We start from the raw sequence: 27,067 nt of genomic DNA, 5'->3' as shown, positions 1-27,067 counted from the left end.
GGAAGCCAGCCTAGACAGCCTGGCAATATGGGTGACAGAGGCTGCAGAAAAGTCACCTGCCCCACCCCACTCCCCAGACAGGCCAAGTAACAGCATGAATAAGACTAGGGGAGCATCAGCAGAAGATCCACCTTTCCCCAAAACCAGGAGAGACCCCCATTACCATCTGTGATACAGTACAAAGTCTGAGGAGTGGCCTAACCAGAATTCGGATTGAGCACTAAAAGAGTTTAGAGTGGGAATCCATTCATTCACTCTTAGTGGGAAATCAAGGGAAAGCTCCACAGAATGGCGAGTCTGAGCTGGATTTCAAGGGATGTACAAGAATTTGACAGGTAACGATAGAAGAGAGGGCCCATTCCAGGTCTAGGAAACAGCCTAATAAAGGCCCAGGGAGGGAGAACAGGTGGTGTGTTTGGATATGGGACATGGTCTAACCCCCTCAAAATGCACCTCACACTGCCGTTGCTCCGCCGTAACTAACTTGGAGAGTAGGGGCAGGGGTGAAAGCTTTGAACAACGGGCAGTGAAGAGGACTCTGGGCAGTTGAGAGAAGTGCTGAGCAGAGAAGTGAGAGGGGAATAGATTGCAGAGTGAACAGGAAAGTGGGGACAGCAAATGCAGACCATCTGTCAATAGGTTTGGATAAAGACAAAGTTACAGTTTGGATGGCTGCTAATAAAGGGGACTTAAGGTTAAGGGAGAGCACTGAGCTTTTGATTTTGTTTTATTTTGTTTGATAATAGTAACAGGCATGATTGATAAGGAGCACGCTTCTTTAGGACAGAGGAGAAGAAACTGGTAAAATGAGTAAAGTTGATGATAAAGGTCCTAAACTGGATGAATGTAAAGTAGATAAGAGTGTAGGAGACTTGGGCCCTTCCTCTTGAGAGGTGCATTAGCATCGTGATTGTGTTAAACCAGAGTATAATTTAAGAGTAAAGGACACCAGAAGTAACTTGTTAAATAAGAAAATATCCAGAAATTGGGGTCTAGTAATAACCCAGGACAGAAACAGGGTTTTTGGAAACCAGATTTAAGTTGAGGGTGTAAAATGAAGAAGTATCAGAGACCCACAAGCACCAGCTCAAGGTTGGGAATGTGTCACGATAAAAGCTGGAGTAGACAGCACACCCTCATGCATCAAGTCCACCCCTCGAACAGGGTAAGGCCAGGAAAGTAAGTCACCCACGTTCCAAAGGAGACAATCTTGGGATCCCTTCAATGTCTCCTCTCTTTCGATAACTATCTTGCCCTGCACTGATCAAGTCTCTCAGGTTAACACCTACTTGCACGGCCTTCCTGCTTCCTCCCCTGGTACTGAAAGTGGGAAATGTGCAGGTATGTTTTACTCTCAAATATTTTTCAGTTTTCCAACAAGTTTCAAGGAGTTAGTTGAACCCATGTGAATTACAACTTGAAAATACTTCACAATAAATACAGAAGCTATTATTACAACAGCTTCATGGATAAGTCACAACTCAGCCTGGGAAAAACCTATCCTCCTCCTGCTGGAGCTCTCACTTGCTGGGTCTCTCTCTCTCTCCCTCTTTCTCCATACCTGGTTTCATACTATTTACTATTTGGTCAGGCTTTGATAATTTATAACACTAAGCAAATCCAAATCAGGTACATGCAATATTAGAGCTGGGCTCCAAAGAACACTGGACATCTGTAGCACTTGACATTCAAGCATTTGGCAAGATGTCAGCATTTCAGAGAGCACTTTAAATGTTTTGGTTTTCAGAGCTAATGCAGCATTTCCCACTGGTCCACACCAGCAGTCCAACCAGAAAGCTGAGTCTATTTCCTTCAACGCCAGATGTTATATTCAGTTGCTGATCCAATCTTGCCTACAGAGATCAGAAAAGACTGGAAAAAACTGGTAAGTGAGAAAATTCCATCCAATGCAGAGTATATTTAAAGTATATTCATGATTCCAATGTAAAATAGTTTTTTGTGCTCTTGACTTCCTAAATTCTTTTTTTTTAATGAATAGAGTGACAGATTTAGGGAAAGATTTGACTTTTCCAAGTTCAAAGAATAAACTAAGTCCAGTAAATTTTCTCTATAAATATTCTTTTTTAATTTGATGAAGCGCAATTTTCTTCCATGGGGCTCGTATATTAGGCATTAGGAAATTCCTATCTTAAAAAATGTGTAAACCTGTTATAGGACAGCACTGTGTGTATGTGGATAGTAAGTTAAAAATGAGTATTTGATAATGGTAAAGTGGATCAGTATGGCTGATTATGATATAATCCTCAGAGCAAAGGCAGTCCAATAAATAATCAAAATGCTCAAGAAAGAAAAGAAAAAAACAGAAAGTTCAGTTTAAGAACACAAAAGACCACAACCCCACAAAAACTGAAACCAAACATGAAGTACTTCATGCAAGGAAGCTCTTAAAGTCTTCCCAGAAACAAATGCCTGAGCTACTGGTATCTACTTAATGGTGAGCCACAATTTATTTTTAAACGAAAAAACTATAAATTCAGTAGGTCTCAGAGTTACTATTTTTTTTATTAATGTCTTAGGTCTTGATTTTCATTTCCTTGATTTGTAACTTCTGATTTCTTCCTCTGAGATTTAACAAATATTTAAATATCAAGCATTCATAGTGTTTTTAGTTTTAACCTGTGGGTGGCAAGGACAAAAAAGTATAACTTGTAAAATTTATTCTATTGTTTTTCTAGATATTACATAGTAAATTCCATGAAATCTTGGCTAATAGATAATTTTAAAACTTAATTTATGCTTACAATCCAGTCCAACTTATTTCCCAGCCCCCCGCCCCCCAAAAAACAATTTTTTTAAAAAAAAGAGCCTCATTTTCTGGAGAAGTTATAAGAACATTGCAACTGAGGGAAGAGAGAGCTTTAGAGAATAATTTATAAACCTCAGCTCCCCCACACTGAAAAATGTTATAAACCACTAAATTTAGTATTTTTAAAAAACTGTGACTCTTCTCCTCAAATGGCTCTCTAAATGGAGAGAACACAAGCTCTTAAGATTCTCCAGTTCATTTTCACATCTACCAACTTTCTTGCCAGTATTCCCCACTTCAAGCATTCACGAAAGGAAAAACAAAACAAAATATATCCCCAGTTAATATAATTAAAATAAGATTAGCATTGCAACTCCCATCCCTGTTGCAGCCAACGCTCCACATCAGCCCCACCCATCACAGGGGAAGACACTTCACTGCCTTTAGTGCTTCCTCAACACAAAACACTTCACAGGCTGCTTGGAATCAACACATGGAATCAAGACAGCCTAAGAAAGAAAACTCAGAGCAAAAGTTTGTTTTGAAAAACATAACCAAAATCTAAGATTATCTGCTTTTTGCCATATCCCCTTTCCTACTGATAAAGATTTTTTTTAATCATCAATTTGTCATTTTACTAATAACTTTTAAATGTATTAGCATTAATTATATGAAGTTGTCATTTTTTTAGGTTAAAGATGTCAAATATCAGCGATTTTATGACTCAACCTAATTAAAAAGAGACATAGTCTCAAAAAGCAACCCCAGAGGTCAAGGGGTAAGGAGAAAACCACTAATGATATTTTACATAATTTTTACATGATCATGAGATCCAAGACTTATAGTTAGCAATCCCAAGTACTAAAACTCCCATGGGTACCCTACCCCATTCTTAAAGCCTTTACAGAGCTACTGTCACTTTGCTGGGTGTTTCCAGCAACCAAATGACAGTGGGAAAGGACTTCTATTATTGAGTCTATTTCACTGATTAGGAAACTGGGGTCCACAGAGGTTCAGTGACTCAAACAAGATCCCATAGCTAAAAAAGGCCAAGGATGGGACTTAAAGAAAAAAGGGATCTGGCTCCTTCACCTACCCGCTCCCTTGTCTCTGACCTAAGGAGAGGACCATGTCTGTCAAAAATCGTGATTTATATATAAATACAAGTTGGAGATGCAAGAGTATGTACGACTGGTTGGCTCCTTGACAGCTGTTTACATAACAACAGCAATAATCACATTGTACAAAATAGTCAATATTATTGGGACTAAGATTTTTATAGAGACCATCTGGCATAGTGGAAAAAGGAGGATCTTAGCAGACGAACAGCTGTGACCTTGAGCTACAAGTTGTCTTTTGTTTTTTAGCTCTTTCACCTCTTTGACTCTTCCTCCTCTGTCCCATTAACTGTAAAAAACAATGATATCACCCCAAAGAGCTGCTGGAATACTAAATGAGACATTCTAGTACAGGGAACAGAGCAGCCCTTCAATAAAAATGTAATTCCCTTCCCATCTCTGCTAATAACTTATTAAGTTAGAGGTAGTCCTGGCAAGAGTAAAATCCCACAGGAAATTGTTGTAATCTGAGATGCAGGGGACACAAAAAGAATCACAAAAATAAGGGGAAATAAAACCTCTCCCAATTTACCTGCTATCACTGCCACAGAAAACTGGGCATCGTGGCAGTACACAGGTAGTGAGCATCTATCAACATATGTCCCCTGAGTACCTACTGCCATAAGTGACCTACACTTTAAACAATTCTACCACTCCTTCCTGGCCTGAAAGCTAGAAAGCCTGAACTCCTAGGTCAGGGCCTGTGAGCCACACAATTGGTAGCAATGTACAAAAAGAGGTAGGAGAAAGACAAGAGGGATATTATTATAGTCTGCCTCCCGAATCTGCGGTTCCCCATGCGCAGATTCAACAAATCACAGATCAAAAATATTCAGGAAAACAACACATATGCACACTAAAAAATAATAATACAACAATTAAAAATAGTACAAATCAAAACCAATGCAATATAACAACTAATTACATAGCATTCACATTGTGTTAGGTATCATAAGTAATCTAGAGGTGGTTTAAAGTACACGGGAGATGTAGGTTATACGGAAACGATATGTCATTTTCATATAAGGACTCGAGCATCTGAGGACTTTGGTATCCACTGGGGTCCTGGAATCCCCACAGATACTTAGGGATGGCTGTATTTGCTTGATTCACATGTTTGGTGGGTGGATGGATAACCAAACAACCTTACGAAAAGGTCAAGAAGAAAGTAAAGTGAAAGTTATCTGGCCTGTAGGAGTTACGATGATGGCTGTGAAGTTTTACATATTTTTTAATCTACTTACTCTTCATAAAAGTCTAGTGTCTTCTTTGGTACTTACAGATGTCCACTACAGTACAGATAAAGGGCTTAACTGTTAAAACAAGAAAATCAACCTCCCCCAGCCCCCAACCACCAAAAATCCCCTCCTATTAGGGAATACAGTTAAATATGTTATAGCCAGGAACTCTCAAATTTTCGGTCTCAGAATCCCTCTCACTCTTAGAGATTACTGAGGACCCCAAAGAGCTTTTGTTTGTGTGCATTATATCTATGCATATCCACTATACTAGAGATTAAAACTGTGAAACTTACGTGATCAAGGGTTCAGATCCCCATGCCTGCCAGCCACCAAAAAAATAAATAAAATTGTGAAAGTTATAAAATATCCATCTAATTTTAAAACAGCAAATGTTAATATAAATAACATATTTCTATGAAAAATAACTATATATATTTTAAATTTTTATGTATAAATATGGCATTATTCTACATTTTTGCAAATCTCTTACACATCTGGCTTAGAGAAGATAACTGGATTCTCATATTCCACACTCAATGTGTTGCAAAACATTCTTTTGGTTAATGTACACTGAAGAAAATCCAGTGTCATACAGATAATAATAAAGACAGAAAGGACTATTTTAATAGCCTTCTGGACTTTCTTTGATACCACACCAAAACGTAGTAAGTGGTGGTTTCTTAAAGCATGACTGCAGTGTGGAATCTAAAATCTGAATATTTTATACTTTGTTACACTGAAATCCTTTGGTCTGTCTGGATTTTTGAATAGATCTTTTACCCATGCTTGATTTTATAACATCATACAAAATCATTAAAAGATTACATATGGTTTAAAAATCATAATTTGACACACATGTATATCATACAACATGCACACATGCTTAGGAATACATATAGATGTACAAAACTGTATACAACAGGAAAATGAAAGACTCAAAACAAGATTTGAGTCATGTGAAATGAAGGAAGCCAAGGAGGTGGCATGGGAGTGGGAAAACAGACCATTCAGTTACATGTAGCTGCTTATTGTCTTTTGGAGAATATACATTCATGAGGAACTTTGTAAATGCAGACACTTTTCATTGTACAGTATCAAAAAATCATATTGATATTGCCACTGATCTCAGTTTCAGTATTGGAATGCTGTGAAATTCAACAGAGGCAAATACAAGTTTTCCAAAATTTTGTTTTTTGTTTGAAAGCTTGAACTTTATCATTGGCAACAAATGTTCATTTTTGACAAAACATGTGTCAAATACCCAAGTCTGAATTACTATAGTTTGTGTGCCACTCTGTCAAGTAAAAATGGTGTTTCATGAAAAAAGCATCTAATTCAAGGCAACTTAATCACACCAGTGTTCTTTCCTCTAGACAATACATGTGACAAAAGTATTTTATACAAAATTCCTATTTTTGTCACACAAAGTATTAAAAAGACCCATACATAAAGGTTAAGATTCAATAAAGTTAATAATTTGTATTGCTTGCTTTCTCAAGGATGTTTCTAAGTAAAATTGCTCTTTCTTTTCTTGTTTAAGATTGCATGGCAATAAGGTGTGCAATAGCAGAGGACAGTTGGGTGCTCTGCATTGATGTGTGCTACGGCACCGGCACACCGTGGCTTCTGCGCCATCACTGCACACGTCAGCACAATGAAAAAGGCAAATAACATCGTAGTACTCTTATGAAATGGCTTTGACCTAATGGTCCCCCCAAAGGGTGTCAGAAAACCCCACAGTTCCACAGACCACATTTTGAGAACCACTCTTCTAGACTATGAGATAGAAAAAGTTTTCTTGACATACAAAAAGCACTAATTAGGAAAAAAAAAAAAAAAAAAAGACAATTTGACTCTTAAAATTGGGCAAAATATAACTTTAAAAATGAAAAAGACAATTTCTAGTCTAGGAGGCCTATATATAGCACACACACCCACCAAAGAGGGTACCAACAATATTCACAGAATTCCCATAAATCAGGAAGAGCCCAAACAACCCAACTAAAAAATAAGCAAAAGATGTGACAAACATTTCATTAAAATGGCCAGTGATCACATGAAGACACGCCCATGTCATTAATTGATCATGGAAATGCAAAGCAAGACCACAAAGCAGTAACATTTCATAACCAAAAATTTAAAAGTCTGTAAAGATAAAATTTTAGAGAGGATTTATGTCCACGGGATTATCACACATTATTGCTAGGCATATAAAATGGTGCAACCACTTTGGAAAATAATTTGGAATTATCTCTTAAAGTTTAATATTCATATATTCTATGACTCAGCAATTTAATTCCTAGGTTTATACCTACAAGAAACTCTTTCACGTATCCATTAATAGGCAACAAGAATATACATTTCAGCATGATTCACAGGGACAGAAACCTGGAAACATCCCAAATATAAGAAATTGAATGAATAAACTGTGGTATGATGACAATTCAGAATACTATACAGTAGTCAAAACAAATGAGTTATAGCAACATGTAATAACATGGATGATATGTGTATAAAATACATTTAAAATCAGATTTTACATATTTATATGTTAGTATGATATATACAAAATCATTAAAAGATTATATACGGTTTAAAAATCATAATTTCATACACTTGTATATACATACAACATGCACATACACACTTTTAGGAATACATATAGATGTACAAAACTGTATACAACAGGAAAATGAAAGACTCAAAACAAGATTTGGGTCATGTGAAATGAAGGCAGCCACGAAGGTGGCATGGGAGTGGGAAAACAGACCATTCAGTTACATGTAGCTGTTTATTGTCAAGATTTTGGCTTTTATTTTAGTGATGGAATTTCAGGGTGATTATTAACACCATTAAGAATACCAAAATAAATTTTTAAGAAGTCAACCTTGTTTGAATATTGCATGATAAGAATGAGCCATGGATCAAGGATTATGATTATTCCAATTTTATAATCCAAAGACCAAAAAACAATATTTACATATTTTAACCTTTTATGCACATAGAAAGTGACAGTTCAGAATAGAAGGACATATTTTAAAACCCATAAGTCCTAAACAGATTCATCACTTAACATTTAAATCAATCAGTTAAGGAAATCAAGTCCTTAATTTGTTTGACCCAAGTTGTATAAATAAATTCATTCATAAGTTCAATTCATATTCACTGAGCTTCTACTATATAGCAGGCAATATTATGGGTCCCCCTAACTTAGCAGTGAACCAGAGAAATAAGTTCTGTTCTCACAAAGGTTCTGCCAGGCACTAGACTACAGAAGGTTCTTACCTTTAAGGGAGGTTGAACGTAGGAATGGAGAGAGAGGAGAGAAAATAAGTTGAAAATAAATAATACTATATTAAACAATGGAGAGAGATAAGAAAAGACAAATCGATGAGAGGCCGGAGAATGCTAGGCAGGGATGTAGTTGCATTACACACTGTGAACAGGGAAGGCCTCCCTGAGAAGGTGACATCTTAACAGACACCAGCATGACACAGCCACACAAAGGTGCCAGAGATAGACAATCACAGGCAGAGGCCAGGGCTCCAAGCACTTCTGCACCAGTAAGTTTGTTTTAGATTTTTATACAATCGGACTTCCACCCCACCATGGTGACAGTGTGAAAGCAAATTCACCTGGGCATTCCCACTTCTCCTATGTGGTGCTTGACAAAACTCAGCTGGTCACCCTTGCAGGACCCTTCCTATGGCACCACCAGTTTAGAAAGGTCCAGAAACCCTTCATGATTTATTGGGACAGAGAAAAAAACAAGTACTTTCTCAGAGTTCTGCCAGGTGCTAGACTACAGAAAAGCTCAAATGAGTAGCTAGGAAGTTAAGCTTTTGCTTTTTGTTTTGAATTTTTCTTCCACTGGACCTAAATGCCTAAGGAGCTCAATAATCTACATCTACAGTGAATATTGGTTTACTTGCCAAAGGCACCAAGTAATTGCTGCCCTGCTTTCTCCACACCCTCCCCCTGCACAAACACACCTGCACTTTTGCCACAAGCTAATCACGTCAGTGATATTCAAGAGACAGGAGAAACCTCGCTGGCACTTTTGCAGCTACAGGCTGGACAGATGCATACAACAGGCAAGAGTCACACAGCTGAGGAGGGTTCAGCTGCCCACCAGAAAAGCAATGGTGGCCCCCAGTTGAGAACTTGGGAAGAAGGTCAGTGACAGTCCAAGTTATGCAGACATTACTTCTGCTAGGCTTCTCCCAGTCACCTACTAGAGAGGAGGCTACCACCAAAATAGGAAGGTACAGGACAGATGCTACAGTCATTGGGGCTTGGAAGACCTGGGTCCTAGGCATAGGTGCTCTGGCCACCATCTCTGGGAACTTGCTCACCCACTGAGCTCCCTTCACCTGCTTTCTTCCTGTGTAAAATAAGAAATTTATGCAACATCCACTATTACCCTTTTGCTGGGTTAGGTGAAAATATAAAGCTCTCTCCCCACACAGTAGAACAGACACGTTAGTAAAAACAAGTATTTTTAATAGGATGCAATATTCCCTACTGGTTAAGGCTGTAGAATTAGCAAAGATCCAGATTCAAATCTCAGTTCTACAAGAGACTTCAAAAAGCTCATGGAAAAACAGAATTAAAAGATAACGCAAATCTTCCCATGAACCTTTCAAAGTGCCCTCATACTACCTGCAATACCTTGGACAATTTATTCAAGCTCTCTACACTCCGGTTTCCTCAACCATAAAACGGGGGTAACTTCTATCTTGTCAGGACTGCTAGAGGCTCTAAAAGTTGTAGCTGCAGTTCGTTCATTTTCACTGCTGCATAAAATTTCACTGGATAAATAATGGATTCTCACCCATTCTCCTGTCAGTAATGAATTGGGCAATTTCCACATTTTTGCTATTACAAACAGCACTTCCACGAGCATTCATTCCTGTGTGTGTTTCCCGGTACGCACCCACGAGAGTTTTCTAGGGCATATCCCTAGGAGTTAAAATTCTGGGCAAAGGGGTGAGTGAATATTCATCTTTACCAAATACTTCCAGTTCCTTTAGCAAACTAACTTTAGAAACATAATGCTGAGTAGGGGATTTTTTTAAAAAGTCCTGGAGGACTACACACATCATGAATGATTTTCACAAAGGAATGTATGTACATATGGATGAAAATCACCTGTTTTAAAAGGTAGGAAATGAAAAACGAAAATTCAGGGCAGTGCTCCCTCTGGGTAGAGGAAGGCAGATGGGTGAAGGGCAGAAAAGGAATGAGGTGCAAGAGTGCTGGCAGCGTTCTCACTCTCAACGTGGCACTGGGTTCTTTGTGTTCTGCTTTAGCTTATGATACATAAAGTTTTTCAAAGCATCAAAGATTCCACTGAAAAGAAAAACTACTTTCAAAAGCAATGAGCATGATCTCTATCTGGTGCCGGCAAAGCTCCCAGCGAGCAGCAGTTACTGGCACCAAGTGCGAGGACTGGCAAGGCACAGGGCAGCCTCGTGTGGCGTCACTAACTTGGCTGTTGTGAGAGCAATTTCCTGTGAGGTGAGGCAGCCCGCTCCTCAACATTCAAAGCTGCCTGTGACCCAGGGCTGCAGAGACTGGAGTTGGCAGGCAGGGAGACGAGGCTGCTTAGATGCCAGATCCACCAGCCTCAGCTCCAAGAGCAGGAACGACATCAGTGTTTTTCACTGCTTTATCCCCAACATTAAGCATGCTGCCGAATAACAGGTGCAAAGAAGTATTTGATAGATGAAAGAAAAACGTTGTTTCACAGATGATGGTTTTAGAGAATGCTTTAAATAAAAATTACTTCGGCTTAGAAGAGTAAGTAGAAAGAGAAAAGAAGATGGCAGAGAACAGAACAAGGAATACCGATTTGAATGATGAGCAGAGGATCCCCAAAGGTGACTGAGAAAGAAAGGGAAAGAAAATAGCAAGAAGTCTTGGAGACTGTTCCTGTGCATTTGTTATGTGTCAGGCACTGAGCTCAGGACCCTTCCCTTAAAACAAATGTACATATAATACATACATGTATGTATACAAGTATCTATACATAAACGTATGCATATATACTGTAATATATATTAGCAAAAAAAGTATGTATATACAAGTATATATACACACACATATACTTTGTTTTCTTTTACTGAACCATTTTGAAAATAAGTTGCAGGCAATCATAACCCTTCCTTCCTAAATACTTCAATATGCATCTCTGAAGGAAAAAAAAACATTCTCCTGTTTAATCAGACTATTAATATTCCTGGGAAGATTAATATTAATTCGGTAATATAATTTAATACCGAGTCTGTATTCAGATGTATACAATTGTCCCAAAATAATTTCTACAGCTACTTCTCAGAAATCAACAATCATGACTCATTCTTTACATTACTTCTCCTTGGCCTCTTTTAATCTGGCCCCTCCCATCCCATCACGTTTGTTTTTCATGACATTTAATTTTTTTTTAAGAGTCTAGGCTGGTGGTTTTATAGAATGTTCCACATTCTGAGTTTGTCCGATCACTCATCCATAAGTGGCTTTTTGATATGGTATTGCATAGCTATGCTGCGTACATCTACCTGCATCACATCAGGAGGCACAAAATGTCAGGTTACCCCATTTTTGGTTAAGTTTGATCATTCAGTGACCACCAAATATCCCTGGAGAGGTACAATGTGGTTTTTTTTTTTTTTTTTTTTTTTAATTACTGTAAATGATATGGGAGTCTGTTTTCAGACTAGAAGATTCTGTTCTCCCACAAACTTTTACCCAATGGCTTTTGGCAGTTATTGAAGATTGGTGTCCAGATAAATTGTTACACTGAGATTGCAAAATGGTGACTTCCTAACTGCACCATTCCTTCTACCTTTACTAGCTGACGTTCTTCTGTAAACAAGAACTTGCCCATGTTCGTACTCCCTTTTTTAATTTGCATATTTAATATCACTATAGACTCCCGAATTTGGTTTTTCAATGTATTTTCATTACTATCATTCTTGTTAATGCCCAGACTGTACCAAATTGAGAAGTGCCTTCAAGCCAGTTTCCTCTTCTAGCATTTCCCCATTGGTTCTGAGCACTTCCTGGTTTTCTGCTTACAAGATGTCTCAACTCACCTCATACTTTTCCTGTCCTAGTTGAAATCAGTCATTTCTCCAAGGAGCCCTGGCTCCCTTTAGCAAGCAATGATACTTATAAACAGGATGTGCTTACTGATACTGAGGTATCACTACTTCTCTATCTGCAGAGGTTTAGAAACGGTTTGAGCAAGTTTTTTTACTAGGGTATCATGAGTTCTGGACCTACAGATTTTTTACTTTGTTTTATAAAGGACTCTGAATGGGCTTATAGCTTTAAGGGAAGTAGCCTCTAGACAGAGAGAGATACTGAAAATACAAAGAAGAAAAACAAAAACATTCACAGAAAGATTAGAAGGAGTAGATATAGGCTGTATCCAAAAACAAACAAAAAAAAAGTAAAACATAACTGGTCCTGGCCTATTTCACATGGTCCAAGAAAATCACAAGCATGAAACTGCTTCCATGTAGTGCATGGAATAGAAGTGCTTGTTATTATCAGATTTTAAAAAATATATATACAGACATTATATCTGCAGCAATAATGGAATGACTTCCAATAGCTCCCATGGGGCATGGCAAGACGTAGGACGATTTTCTTGTAGTATACTTGACTGACTGCTATTGAAATCCATCAGAAAGATGAAATAATTACAAATGGAATGGGCTGAAAAGGACACAATCCCAACCTGGGGTACCAGGACTCATAAAAATTGAAAGTGTGATTTCAAATGCACCCTGAGCATCATCTTTAAGCTGCATAAAAAAACGCATTTTCACACTTAAGTCCTACGGAGTTTGAAATGAACGTAGTTGCTCCATTGCCACATGTGTGTTTAATAAAATACAAATTAATTTTAGAATTACTCAATTCATATATCATTGTCCCAATATATTTTTTAAAAATCAAAGACTACAGATCCCATCAATAGGGACTGGTACACAAAATAAGGAGGAAGTACATAAAACTGTGTGTTAAAAAAATGCACAGGAATCACTTCTTTACAGTATTTTCACTCCCACTTAATGTCCTGGATATTTATATTCATCTCCTTTGGCTATATAAGCCTGAGTCTTGAGCAAACTTACGGGTTGTTGACATTCAGCTAAGTGTTAAAGCCGTTGCTTTCTCAGAAACGGAAATCTGTTCTCTATCCCACAGCAAAGAAATATCCATTAATGGCCTAAGCCTCATAACTGAACATCAGAGTACTGCTTGCCTAATTGAGAAATGCAAACACCATCCCAGTGAGGCAAAAAGAGGTCAAAAACTCATTTCCTTGCCTGGCCCCAGGGAATAAAGCCCTGTATTCCAAAACAATGCTGCAGAAGAACAGGCTGGAAAAAAATTCAGGAATCTAGGAAGCTTAACCTAGTTCCAGACAGAGAAAGGAATCAGTTCCCAAAACTCTGAAGGCAGGAATTATTCAGTTTTGTGACACTGTCATCAGACATTAGGCTTGCGTGGACTGCTGACACGCTCTGGACTTCATGCACACTCCCCATCACCAAGGGCCACTTCCCATGACGAGAATGGATGGGCTGTCAGAAGCAAAACCTCCCCCAATATGTCCCCTGAGCAAGCACTGCTGGGCCACATGCCCGAGGAAGCTCAGAGCACCCTGCAAAGGGTCTCCCGTGCTTCCCACAGCAATATGTATCAGTACAGAAGAACTTTAACCTAAATAAAAGTAGAGAAGTAGGGGAAACTGGGTGGCAGCCTGACCTAGAAGAAGCACTGGGAGACTTAAAGTCCCAGAGGCATTTGCTCGTTCTGCTGTCAGCTGAATCATGCACTGCCAGGCACCAAGTATTTGATTCCTATAGGAACAGGAACCCTATGAGGTTTCTGCTACCTCCTCGTTTTAGAGATACACAGAGGCACTCAGTAACTATCACAATATCACAGCTCTTAAGAAAGTGAGCCTTCTAACCAAGGCCCACTGACATGCATGCTTTTAATCATTTGGCTGCACTGTCTGCCCCCTATTTCAACACAGCAGTAAATAAAACCCAGTTCATATTCTTAGACTTCAGCATATGGACTACTAATTGCTGATGAGTAATTCAATATTTAGTTAAGGTTTGGCACCAAAAAGAGAGCTAAATCCTCTTCCTGTATCAGAATGATACCAAATAAACATACCATTAAAGGGCTATTCCAATAGTTCTCAACTTGAGAACATTTAGAAATGTCTAGAGACATTTCTAGTTGTCATAAATCATGGGGTGCTACTGGCACATAGTGGACAGAGGCCAGGGATGCTGCTAAGCATCCAACAACATACATACACACAAAAATGTCAACAGTGCCTGGCGGAGAAATCCTGGAATATTCCAAAAATTACAAGTGAATAATTACCACAAATCCATCCTGACTATCCAAATGCAATTCCTGGTATGGAGGCTAGTGATGGGTGGCCATTCTCATGACCCCAAAGATTGGCATGCAAAGGACCACGCAGGTCATGAGGGGTACGCACCATACCTCACCCTCCACTAGCAGCTCCTGAGATCTGCTTACATCACCACAAGACGGTGCAGACATATCTGAGTTCTTAGATGTGCCAGATGTGCCGGACATGCACTTTGCTACAGTTCTGCTAAAAGTGTTTTGAGGGAAGTGGTTGGAATAAAAAGTTGATGCTAGGTTTGGACATTATCAGTTTATTATTCATATCTATCCATCCCCCAGCCCCCATTCTCACATATAATCATGGGTTGGCTGTATTTGTACCAGAAATTCAGATTTTTAATCTTCATGAGTTTTAGGGTTTGTGAATAGGAAGGCCAGGAGGCTGCTAAGAAAGAGCTGAGTTTATGCTTTGGAGGAAGAGGAGGTTCTTAGGTGTCTGCAGTTCAACCTAAGACGAGCATGCAGATATTTCTAAATTGAGAGCTCATTAGCACAGACCCTCCAAGTATGTGACCATGGCATTCACCCGATCATAAGTTACATTAATGCATGCTTGTCACTGCTACATTCTAACAGAAGGTAAAGTCAGTGGGCCAGAGTGGCCAGGAGTTAGGAGGATCATGTTAGGCTTGGTCAAGAGCTCACATCTCCTGCCAGAGAAGACCGGCCAAAGCTGAGAAGCAGCATCAAACAGAGCCCTCCTCACGCCAGAGACCCCAAGGGATCCATGTGTTCCATCTAAACCACATGCAACAGATCTGGGTTTCTCTCTGCAAAAGTCTCCCCACCATTTACAGGTTAATGCTATTTATTTCAATCACCATTATCAGTGGTTCGATTCTATACCTCTCCTTGGACATCAGTGCAGGAGATAGAAAGCTGAATCGAAATCAAAGTCAGAAACACGTTCATTTTAGACACTCTGGAAACAGGCAGATAAAAGGAGGTTCTCTATACTGTGGTGCCTGGAGGATAACTGGAGAAACTGAAGGCATCCAGACCTTGCAGAACCTTAAAACCCAGACGAAATAAATGGCATATACACTCACAAATATATACCCACGCACATGCCTTTCCTGAAAAAAACACTGGCTAAGTGACTCCTAAAGGTGAGACTCCAGCAAAATGCTGAAGGGCCTGTACAGCTCGTGCTTATACTCACACAAAACACGCTGCCTCCATGATCTCTCAGGAGTAAGGGAACACTGGCTTAGAGTCAAACAGTTTGAATACCGTCTAGCCATGTGTGAGCTGCCCTATTGGCTTTTGATGAGTTCCTTAATCATTTTAAGTATCAGATTCCTTGTTTGTAAAATGGTAGTAATAATAACAGCAATAGGCAAGGCTCTCACTTTACCCCCAAAGCTCAGGCAATCCATGTCCCTCCTCTGTGCTACCATTTCACATGTCTTGATGCCTTGATAGCCCTCTCTGCCCAAAACCTCCTCCCTCCCCTTCTTTGCCTGGCTAAAGCCAACTCATTTGTCAATTTTCATTATCATATACTCCAGAAAGGTTGCCCTGATAACACCATTCCTGAAGCTGGATAGGTGTTCCCATGCTTCCTACTCCAGTGGTGGCCCTTGTCACACCCTTACGTACCACTCTGTTTAGCCTCCCTCTAGACTAGAAACTTCCTGAGAGTTCCCTGGTGTATTCCCACAGTGTCTGACAACATGCTCTGATGGATTTAGTGAGCAAATGAACAAAACGTCTTGGTAAAGGAAAAAGGATCAGGGATATACAAGAGCCAGGGGCTATAATGTACCTAAGGAACAGATTTAAACAAGGGGAAATCAATAATATCAAATTCTGCAAAGAAGTCAGGAAACAGGACAACTGAGAAAAAGACAAGTCTTGGAAATTAGATCCCTGGCAGCTTCTGAAAAGTATGGTGAGTGCTGAACATTAAATGTTCAGGCTGATGAAAAAAGATGAGGGGCAGGGGGTTCCTTCTTCTGTATGAAGGAAAGAGTGAGATCCCCACTGACTGAGCATGGAGAAGGCACAGCCCAGACAGGGGCATTGGGAAGAACAGAACAGGGATAAGACAGCCACTGAGAGAATCTGAGAGAGTTGCTATGGCTTGAATGTCTCCAAAACTCAGGCTGAAATTTAACTGCCATTGTAATGGTATTAAGGCATAGGACCTTGGGCCGAGCCCGTGGCGCACTCGGGAGAGTGCGGTGCTGGGAGTGCCGCGGCTTCAGATCCTATATAGGGATGACCGGTGCGCTCACAGCGCTCACTGGCTGAGCGCGGTGAGGCCGGTCTCAAAAAGGACAAAAAAAAAAAAAAAAAAAGCATAGGACCTTTCAGAGGTGAACCTCATGAATGGATTAATGCCATTATCACAGGAGAGGGTTAGTTATCACGGGAGCATGGCCCCATTTTCCTCGCTGTCTTGCATGCTCTCCTACCCTCCAGACATGTGATTGCACAGCAAGAAGGCCCTCACCAGATGCAGCCCCTCAATCTTGAACCTCCCAGTCTCCAGATATGTGAGCCAAATACATCTCTCTTCTTTGAAAACTACCCAGTCTACAGTATTCTGTTATAACAGCAGAAAACAGACTAACACAGGAGCCAAACAGAAGGAGGATTTTGGATTTCTGAGAAACAAGTGGGGGCGGTGGGTGGGAAGCAGTTACAGAAAAAGAATTTTCTGTGAAATCAACAGGCATGCTTATAATGACTTCTTCCCGAACAGGTCTATGTCCTAGAAGCAGATGACATTGTTTACCCAACCCTAAGGAGTCACAACACTGGGAGAGAGAGGCAGGGCCAAAAGTCAAGGAGCTCTGAAATATCCAGCTCACCATGGAATAAGAAAGGCTAGCAGCCTGATGACAGACTTAGAATTAAATAATAATATTAAATAATATAAAATATTTTTAAAATATAAAATGTTATAAAGCATTTAATGACATAAAATGTTATAACATACATAACACAATATTGAATAAGCAGCCCACACATACATTCCCTGGAAACTATGCAGGGTATCACATATTGATACCAAAAAAAAAAAAAAATGTTACACATCAGTGCACAGGACATTAAAAACAGTAGTAAGAAAATAGCTTTAGTAAGTTTAGAAAGGTACACAATGACTACACACATCTATACTATTTCCTATTGATATAATAATCAGCTAGAAAATACTAAAAGGTCTCATACTAAGAGGTCTGGGGCACCTTGGATTAAAGCTGTCTTTCCAGTCTGGACTGGAAAGAGGGAGAAGGAAATATCAGGATGTTTCCTTTATCAGAACTGAACAAAGAACAGGAAGAAAACTGCTCATCATATGTGGGTACTGATAAAAGGGTGATTTGATAGCAATTATGAACTATTTCAAACATACAAAAATAAAAATGCAGAAACTAATGTTACTAATACCAATACACCAGTCACCATTGGTAATAGATAGTTACAGTATTCATATTTGATTCAGAACTTAAGAAATAAAATATCAGATCCAGCTAAAGTCCAACCACCCTTCCCCATTCCTGGCTCCTCCTCCCCTCCCAAGAAACAAGCAACATCCTCAATTCCAAGTATATCATTCCCAACCAGCACATATTCAGTACTGACGGGATTGTATACATTATTGCTCCACAGAGAACTTACCCTCTTTGTTTTGTTTCTAAAGAGAATCTCATAACCTTTTAGAAATATTCTATATAAGTTTAAAATGATTGTTATCACTTGCTCTCAGGTAGGCTTCTATAAAATATCTTTTACGTTTCCAAGAGACAAGGATGAGGTGATTGTAATGAAACCTGTAATAAATAAGCTCTGGAGAAACTCTTAGATTTCACAGCCATCTATCTAAAGTGTAACTTTTTCTTGTCTGGAGTCCCAACTACAGTAAAGAAAAACAAGTTTTCCACCCTCCTCACCATTTATTAAACGTCTCCCATGTACAGTATGTGGGGGGAAATAAAAAGAAATGCTACGCAAAGAGCAGTCCTTGGACCACAAACTCATCACACCAAACTCCAGACCTATGGAATTTCAGTCCTCATTTTAGCAGGATCCCCAGGTGATATGTATGTACATTAAAGTTTAAGAAGCACTGGTCTAAACAATTCAAAAAGGTGACAACCTAGAGCAAGGCAGAACCAAACCCACCCACCATTCTGCTAACTTATCCTCTTCCCATTAGACAATATGATTTTCCGGAGTTATCTCTGCAAAGACCACCACACATAAGTCTCATTAGACCAGTGGTTAACAACTGAGGGCAATTTTGTCCCCCAGAGGACATTTGGCAATGTCTGGAAACATTTTTGACTGTCACAATGTGGAGGGATGGTGCTACTGGCATCCAGTAGGCACAAGTCACGAATGTTGCTAAACATCCTAAATGCAGAGAAAAGCCCCAACAACAAATAAGTATAAGGCCCAAAATGTCAATAGGGTAAAGTTTTTTTTTAAAAAGGAAACCCAAATTAAACCTTTAATTTCCTGGCTAAAATGATAAATTGTTAAATTCAGTAATTTAATGAACTGTTTTGAACACCCTTATTCATAGGGGAAAAATATAAACCAATACTCAAAAACATTTCATGTCCAACATTCTCAAACAAATAATTTATAAGTTTCCCACAAGAGTTGCCAACCAAATCAATAATCATCATTATTGACAACCAAGAGAATGTACAGTAAAACAACACCAAATGCACATGTTGAAATATTTCACAATTATACAAGCAGAATGAAATAAGTACAGGTAAATCTCTCCAATAAAAACAATCTGGTATTCATTTAACTTAATTAACTCTTCATTTTTCTCCTGCAATACAGGATCCTTAGTGAAGAAATACTCTGGCCACTTTAAGATGACAAGCACTTACCAGGCAAAGTTACTTCATTGAAAGGAGACCTCATCTTACACAAAAAATTTTTAAAGGTAATTTTTAAAAACCCTATTATCAAGGGCTTTGTTAATTTCATCAAAATGCTATAAAGGAATAATTTCTCTTCTTCAGAGAAAGTAGAATTACATATGACACAATTAGAATGGTGAAAGGTGGTCCACACATGAGAGATAAATGGGTCACAGTGTGCAATGACACAGAAGATGAGCAATGAACTCAGCCGACTAAGCATGTTTGTATTAAGATGAATGTATGTCTGGAGTGAGCATGGCTTTGCACAGCCCTGTATCAATTAAATTCTGTCCACAGAGAGAGCCCAGAGGTTACGTGTAACACTCGACAACTGAAAACACTTCATGCAGCATGATACTAATACCTTCCCTTACACTGAGGGACAAGTGCACCCACTATCTAGGTGATACTGAGTCTTTGGCATCGACATTCTTTCTAGCTGTGTTTAAAAAAAAAAAAAGATTGGAAGAAACCAGTCTACATGATGAGCCCATTACACCTTATCGACTGCCTGGGCCTCATAAATCCCACTCTGCCACATTCTTTATCTACGTTACCAAAGGCTTCAAAGTGACGGTAAATAAAGGCTAAAACATTTCATACCATTTCATTCTCATTCTTCTGGATTTGTGAAACAAGGAACAGTTTCACCTAAGACAAGCTGAAGCCTTACAATATGAAGTATCCCTTTTAAGAAAATTTAGCCACATATAGAACTCTTTCTTAAATGTAATCTCAGGAATTTAGCGAGCATTGTTTATGTTCTAAAGCCTCAAAGTTAACATAATGACCACATTTTTTTTATGACCACTTTCACTACAGAAATTCAATGATAACACCATAAGCAACTATCATAGGCAGGGTTCCCCGAACACGGACGCCACAAACTGGCTCACCAGAATGCCCAGTGTTTCAGCTGATCATCACCTAGCAGGCCTTTTCACCTTCTATTACTTTTTCTGTTGCCTGTCTCTCATCTTCAATGGGCTGGTACAAGCTGGCTGGGAGGAGTAAATCAACTGAGAGTCTGGGCTGGGGAAGGGAACACTGTCAGGCCATACCAAGAGATTCTTTGTTTTGTTTTTTAATTTGGTTCTGATTTACTTTTGCATTATTATATAAAATCAGCATCAATGTGACTATTTCCTTCATTTGAGATATGATTTCAAGTTTCAGTAGGCCCCTTTATCAGGACATTAAATCATCTCTACACTAAAAGGTAAGAAAAGAAGACTAGGCAGATATTACAATAATGATACATGAGTTTTTTTTATGATCTCATCCTGGTTTTCATCTAATACATATTCCTGCCTTTTATTCTTAATATATAATTGCCCTCGCCTTAAGATAGTTCCTTTGTCACACATCTCTGAATCTGGTCTGATCTGCCCTATCGACAAGGCTGCCACACTCTGAGACACCTTAACCCACAGGACAGAATGCCCTTACCATCTGCACCATTGCTTTAAAAAAAAAAGCAATATTTAAGAGCTCAAAAATTACAGCCAAGAGTGTCCTAGAACTTATCTTGGGCTCATTACTCATTTAGAGTACTGCTTTAAAATGAAGTTTGCCTTGGCATGAGCCTCTGCTGTATCGAACCAAACAGTATGGCACAGGCAGCAGAGAGAACCCAAGCAGCAGGTCTCAAATCCTTCCACCCTAAAACATATTCTCACCTGCGATTGCTTCACAACTGCCAAAACAGCAATAAAGCATCTGGGAAAAAGACCCAAGCAGACCATGAGGGATCACTCCATTTCAGAAGGCGGTGAAGAAGGGGCCAATGGTGTGTATCACACGGGTGTTACGTGCAGACTCTCAGCACTTTGAGAAACCTGCGGGGAGGGTTCTGAACCTGCAGCATCAGGCCACAAGCAGACACACTGCCACTCAAAAATATGGATGTCACAAGACTCTGAGAAAACAACTTTATACAGGTTTTATAAGGAAAGGGATTGTGTCTCATTATCATTTCTGGGAAATTCTTCACTATATAATTATATATTACACAGTTAATATTTATCTTCTTCAAAATAACATCTACAGTTCTTTACTTTATATTTTAAACTCAAGTGAATGCACACATACTAAATGCTGACCATGAGTGGTGCAGCACAGTGACCAAGGGGGTTGTGTGCCTGCACTGGGACAGCAGATTAGACCTGGGGGCATACAGCCATGTGCATTCTCTCAAGCTCTGTGAGACTGGCTTTTACACAAAAATGCATCTGTCAGGAGACAGGGCAAATTATTTCCTAGACACAGACTCTTTGTCACAGTGGACAGTTAAAAATGGAAAATGTGCTTCCGCTCACTTATCATGTAAAATATAACACAGGGTTATTTGTGAAAAGGCCACAGAAGACCTACAAAGACGCCATCGAATACAAACACACGAAGCCCAGAGCTGAGCCCACGGCGGCCAGAGGGGAAGAGAAGGGACAGGTGCTGATAAAAGGCTTCATGGAGAAAGTTATCTGGGGTCATTTTCCCTTCCACAGGATGTCCATAGATTGGCAAAATTAAGTGGCTAGAAATATTTCTAGTTTTGTCATATGGCATACATGAAGGAAAAATACACAGAAGCAAAATAATCCTTATGTAGGAAGTAGCACACGAGTCTGCATGGATACAATTTGCTCTGTGGAATGCGACAATTTGCTCTGTGGAATGCGACAATTTCATAGTCCACACTTCCAAATTCCCCTTCCTCACACTTTCTTAATTTTACTGACATAGCTGGTTACTCACTGTGTATAAACAGGCACCGGAAATAGAAAGATAAAAAAGATAAATTCTCTGACCTCACAGAACCCACTGTCCTCCACAAACTCTGTCCCATGATCCCTGACTAGATGTAAATATCTGAAGAGCAGAGATTCATTCCCGTTTTGTATTCCCAGATTGCATATTCATTTATTTTACAAATATTTTAACTAATGTTCTAAATATTATGCTAGGAACACAATGGTAAAAAATGACATGGTCTCTCTCTTCTGAAGGAGCTTACAGTAGTAAAAGAAGCACAACAAGAACAGCTGGAGAGAAGAGTGTTGTAATGGGAAGGATACAGAATTTCAAAATTCCGAGCACACACAAAGGGATCCCACGCTCAACCCACCCGGCTGAGCTTGGGACGGTGAGGCTTCCTAACGGAAGTCACATCCAAGCTGAGACCTCAAGAATGAAGAGAAGTCAGCCAGCTACGAAGATAGTGATAGTCAAACAGTTTTTCACACAAAGAAAGTTTGTACAGAGGCCCAAGATGAGGGGAATAATGTAACTAAAAGGAGAAAGAAGGCCCAGGATGGAAGGAACTCTTTGCTGGGGATGGAGGAAGCAGGGATCTGGAGGCTCACATGAAAGAGTTAGGACTTTATCCTGACGGCAAGGACAGACTACTGAAGGACACCAGCATTACTCAAATACGAGGGGTCTTTGAAAAGTTCATGGAAGGATTCATACTATCTTTTAATTCTTCCACAAACTTTTTGAACTACCCTCAAACAACATGGATAGTAAACATTTGCCTCCATGCATCAAATAACCTTTTGAATAAATTCTAATCTTCTCTCTGCCCTAACTCAATACTTCTGACATCAGTGAAGAATATACAGGATTCCCTAACAAAACAAAGTTCTGGGTAAATACCCAGCACAGCATAACCCAATAAAAACATAATTGAGCAACATACGTAATTTTAAATTCTCTAGTAGCCTTATTAAAAAGATTAATAATATATTTTATTTAATGGAATATTTCTAAAATATTATCATTTCAACATGTAATCAATGTTAAAAACACTGAGATATTTTACATTCTTCTTTGGTACAGGTGTACGTCTACAAAAGCCAGTGTGCACTTTACACATACAACACATCTCAATCTGGGCTGTCCACATCTCAAGAGTTCAGTAGCCACATATGGCGAGTGGTTACCATACTGGACAGTGCAGATCTAGAATGTACATTGGGAAACATTTCTTGGACTTTTTACAGTACTTCTATCATTTACTTATTTGTATTTTTTTCTAGTTTATAAAAATAATGCAAGTCAGTTTTTCAATGAAATTTTAAAAAAAAACAACTCAATTTTGAAAGGTACCCATAATTCCATAACAAAAATACCCGTTAACATTTGAATGTGTATGTTTGTAAGACACTGTCCTATGTCCAGAATGCATGCAAGGCAGGCTTTCAAAAAAGTAAGGTCTCAACAGCTCTTTAAAAAACATGTAAACATTAGGAGTCTTTTTTATGAATCCATTAAAATTTATCTTTTAGGGGAAAAACTCACATTTCCAACACAGGTAAAAATCTAATATCTTAAACAGAATTCTTTTTTCGTGTGTGTGTGACCAGCCGCACCGCGCTCAGCCAGTGAGCGCATCGCACCAGCCATCCCTATATAGGATCCAAACCCGTGGCGGGAGCACCACTGCGCGCCGTGGGCTCAGCCCTTAAACAGAATTCTGAAAAAAATAAAACATTAACTCTGCTTTTACAGTTGTTACTTTTAAACCAATATTAAATGATTAATTCCCAGAACTTTGGAGTTCTATAGGGAAAAAATATCATTTTAGGGAAATACTGGTCTCCATATTACTTGTTTTCAAATTTCCCAGCTTCTCCAATTTATTTTTATTGACATTCATCTGTTCCACTCTTCCCCTTTTATTCCGACAAAAAGAAAAAAAAGGAAGAAATGAAGGGAGGGAGGGATGCCCTAACTTACTAAAGTAAAAAATTAGTTTCAAGAACTTGGTAGGTTTGACTGCATTCTCTGTCCTTCCTTTTACTACTTGGCAAATGACCTGGAGGCCATAAGTGCCCTTTGAGTGACTAGTTCCCCTGTCTTTGCAGGCCTGTGCCTTCAGAAGTTGCAGAATGACCAATATAACCACTAGACAACCTCCAGCTGAGCCTTGCTCCCGGAACCCCCTGATCATTCAGCAAATCATTCCTGTACTGTACTTTGTGGTCTTCATCACGGGGATCCTACTCAACGGAGTGTCAGGATGGATATTCTTTTACGTGCCCAGCTCCAAGAGTTTCATTGTCTATCTCAAGAACATTGTTGTTGCTGACTTTCTGATGTGCCTGACTTTTCCTTTCAAGATCCTTGGCGACTCAGGCCTGGGCCCCTGGCAGTTGAATGTGTTTGTTTGTAGGGTCTCCGCCGTGCTTTTCTACGTCAACATGTACGTCAGCATTGTCTTCTTTGGGCTCATCAGCTTTGACAGATATTATAAAATCGTAAAGCCTCTTTTGACTTCTGTCATCCAGTCAGTGAATTACAGCAAACTTCTATCAGTGACAGTATGGGTGCTCCTGCTCCTTCTCGCTATTCCAAACATTATTCTGACCAACCAGAGTGTTAGGGAGGTTACGAGAATAAAATGTATGGAACTTAAAAACGAATTGGGACGTAAGTGGCACAAAGCATCAAACTACATCTTTGTGGGCACTTTCTGGATTGTGTTTCTTTTGCTTATCATCTTCTATACAGCTATCACAAGGAAAATCTTTAAGTCTCACCTTAAGTCCAGAAGGAATTCCAGTTCAGTCAAAAAGAAATCTAGCCGCAACATATTCAGCATTGTGTTTGTATTTTTTGTCTGTTTCATACCTTACCACATTGCCAGAATTCCCTACACACAGAGTCAAATGGATGCTCATTACAGCTGCCACTCAAAAGAAATCTTGCTCTATGTGAAAGAATTCACTCTGCTACTATCTGCTGCAAATGTATGTCTGGACCCCATTATTTATTTCTTTCTGTGCCAGCCATTTAGAGAAATCTTATGTAAGAAACTGCATATCCCATTAAAAGCTCTGAATGACCTAGACACTTCCAAATCCAAAAGGGGAAATACAATAAATGAAAGCACAGATACTCTTTGAATTCACAGCCCCTTTCAAATAAAGTCTATGTATGCATGTTGACATCTTCAGTTACATGATAAGAGGAATAAACCCACACCACACCCTAACCAACTGAGCTAACTGGCCAGTGTGATAAGAGGAATGATTAAGAAACAGGCCCATAATAAGAATAATCTCTAGCACTGCCATCCAATTTAGAACCATAACCAATGTAAGTTTCAATGCTTTTTTGTAACATCAAAGAAAATACCCATCAGCAGAGTTCACAAAATGAACTTTGTTTTTCTTGTTAATAAAAAGAAAAAAATAATACATACAATTATTCAATCCTATCCTATCAAAACAGTAAGTTTAAATTTAAAATCACTAATCTGGCCAGTTAATGTAGAACTTTATTTATTTTTTAACTTTCTTAGAAAAAAAATTTTTTTTATTTTACTTCTCAATATACATTGTAGTTGATTTTCATACCCCTTTACCCGTTAATGTAGAACTTTAAATAGTAAATAAAGAAAACAGGAAGCAATCAAAGACAATTCACGTGGGCATCTTCTTTCTCCAAACATGAGAATTAAGTTAGTAAGTTTTGTGATTTTTTTCAGTGGGGTCCTTAAATGTCAACTTAAAAGCAGGCACAGTTTGATAATGGGCTAGAAGCTTGTTTGTAGTGAAAAGGTCAAGTTTTCTCTCATCTGAAGAAGCAGAATAAGCAGACACCCTGTAAATCACTGAAGAAACCCCTACTGATTTAACTCAGGGTATTTCAATGGAAAAGAGATACAAATTACATACTTTGTAATAAAAATGTAATGTTTTCCTGATAGCATTTTGAGGATGATATTAGATACATGTTAAGTGTATTTTATAAAAAGACTTATTAAGCCATTTAATGAGCCTGGGGTTCTGGTGTTAGAATATTTTTAAGTGAACTCTACCGAGAGAAGTTAGACATCTACATGTTTTGCCAGCAACTTTCCCTATTCAATAGTATGGAAAAATAAGAAAAAAAATAGGATGACTAGAAAAAGACACAAACACACACAAGCATATATTATTCTTTTGGGCAGGGGAGACAGTTTTCTTAGAAAGCAAATAGACTTGATAAAAAGAAAATCTAAAATTTCCAATAATGAGTGCAAAATTACACATAAGATGAAAATTCACATATCATATTTTCTAGAAAACAGATAAAATTTACATGTTAAGAGATGGGATATGGTTGCTGGCTTGTGAATCATCAAAACTAAATTCTTTCTCTGCTATTAACTGGCTAGAAGACATTCAGCCCATCTTTCAAATGTTCTTCTCAAGCATTTTTATAAGTAATATTTGTGTTTATTTCCTGCTTCACTGTATATGTACTAATAAAGAAATTATTTTTAATACTTTAATTTTTTATTCTTAATAATAAATGTTTGATGAAATATTACCAGATTTCCTCACAGTCAAGACACAGGTGCTTTTTTTAAATACACTCAATTACACATGCAAATACAAGGAAAGCAGTTACACAGAGAATTCAAAAATTCAACTTGCCACTGACTTTTCAAAATAACTATTTCTTTTTTTTTTTTTTTTGTCTTTTTCCGTGTCCGGCATCGGATCGCAACCCTCAGTGTTGCCCCCGTACCGGACCGGGACTGGCAACGGGATCGCAACCCTCGGTGTTGCCCCCGCGCCTCGC

General features: G+C 38.8%; 2 protein-coding genes across 2 annotated transcripts in view; one reads left to right on the top strand and one right to left on the bottom strand.

The window, feature by feature from the left end:
- The window catches only part of MED12L (mediator complex subunit 12-like), a 287,707-nt gene that overhangs the window by 192,847 nt on the left and 67,793 nt on the right, over positions 1–27,067 (bottom strand). The window lies entirely within an intron of this gene.
- Positions 1,826–25,642, top strand: P2RY14 (purinergic receptor P2Y, G-protein coupled, 14). The gene is made up of 3 exons (XM_008579720.1): positions 1,826–1,885; positions 19,410–19,515; positions 24,361–25,642. Exon 3 carries the CDS (start codon positions 24,385–24,387, stop codon positions 25,399–25,401), a length of 1,017 nt encoding a protein of 338 aa, XP_008577942.1. The 5' UTR covers positions 1,826–1,885; positions 19,410–19,515; positions 24,361–24,384; the 3' UTR covers positions 25,402–25,642.

Source organism: Galeopterus variegatus, unplaced genomic scaffold (genome assembly GCF_000696425.1).
Source record: "Galeopterus variegatus unplaced genomic scaffold, G_variegatus-3.0.2 Scaffold1947, whole genome shotgun sequence".
Taxonomy (NCBI): Eukaryota; Metazoa; Chordata; class Mammalia; order Dermoptera; family Cynocephalidae; genus Galeopterus; species Galeopterus variegatus.
The sequence above is the reverse complement of the archived record's forward strand: the minus strand, read 5'-3'. Positions and strand labels throughout refer to the sequence as shown.

Coding starts and splice junctions, on each gene's coding strand:
- P2RY14 (XM_008579720.1), top strand. CDS start 24,385: ATGACCAATATAACCACTAGACAACCTCCAGCTGAGCCTTGCTCCCGG.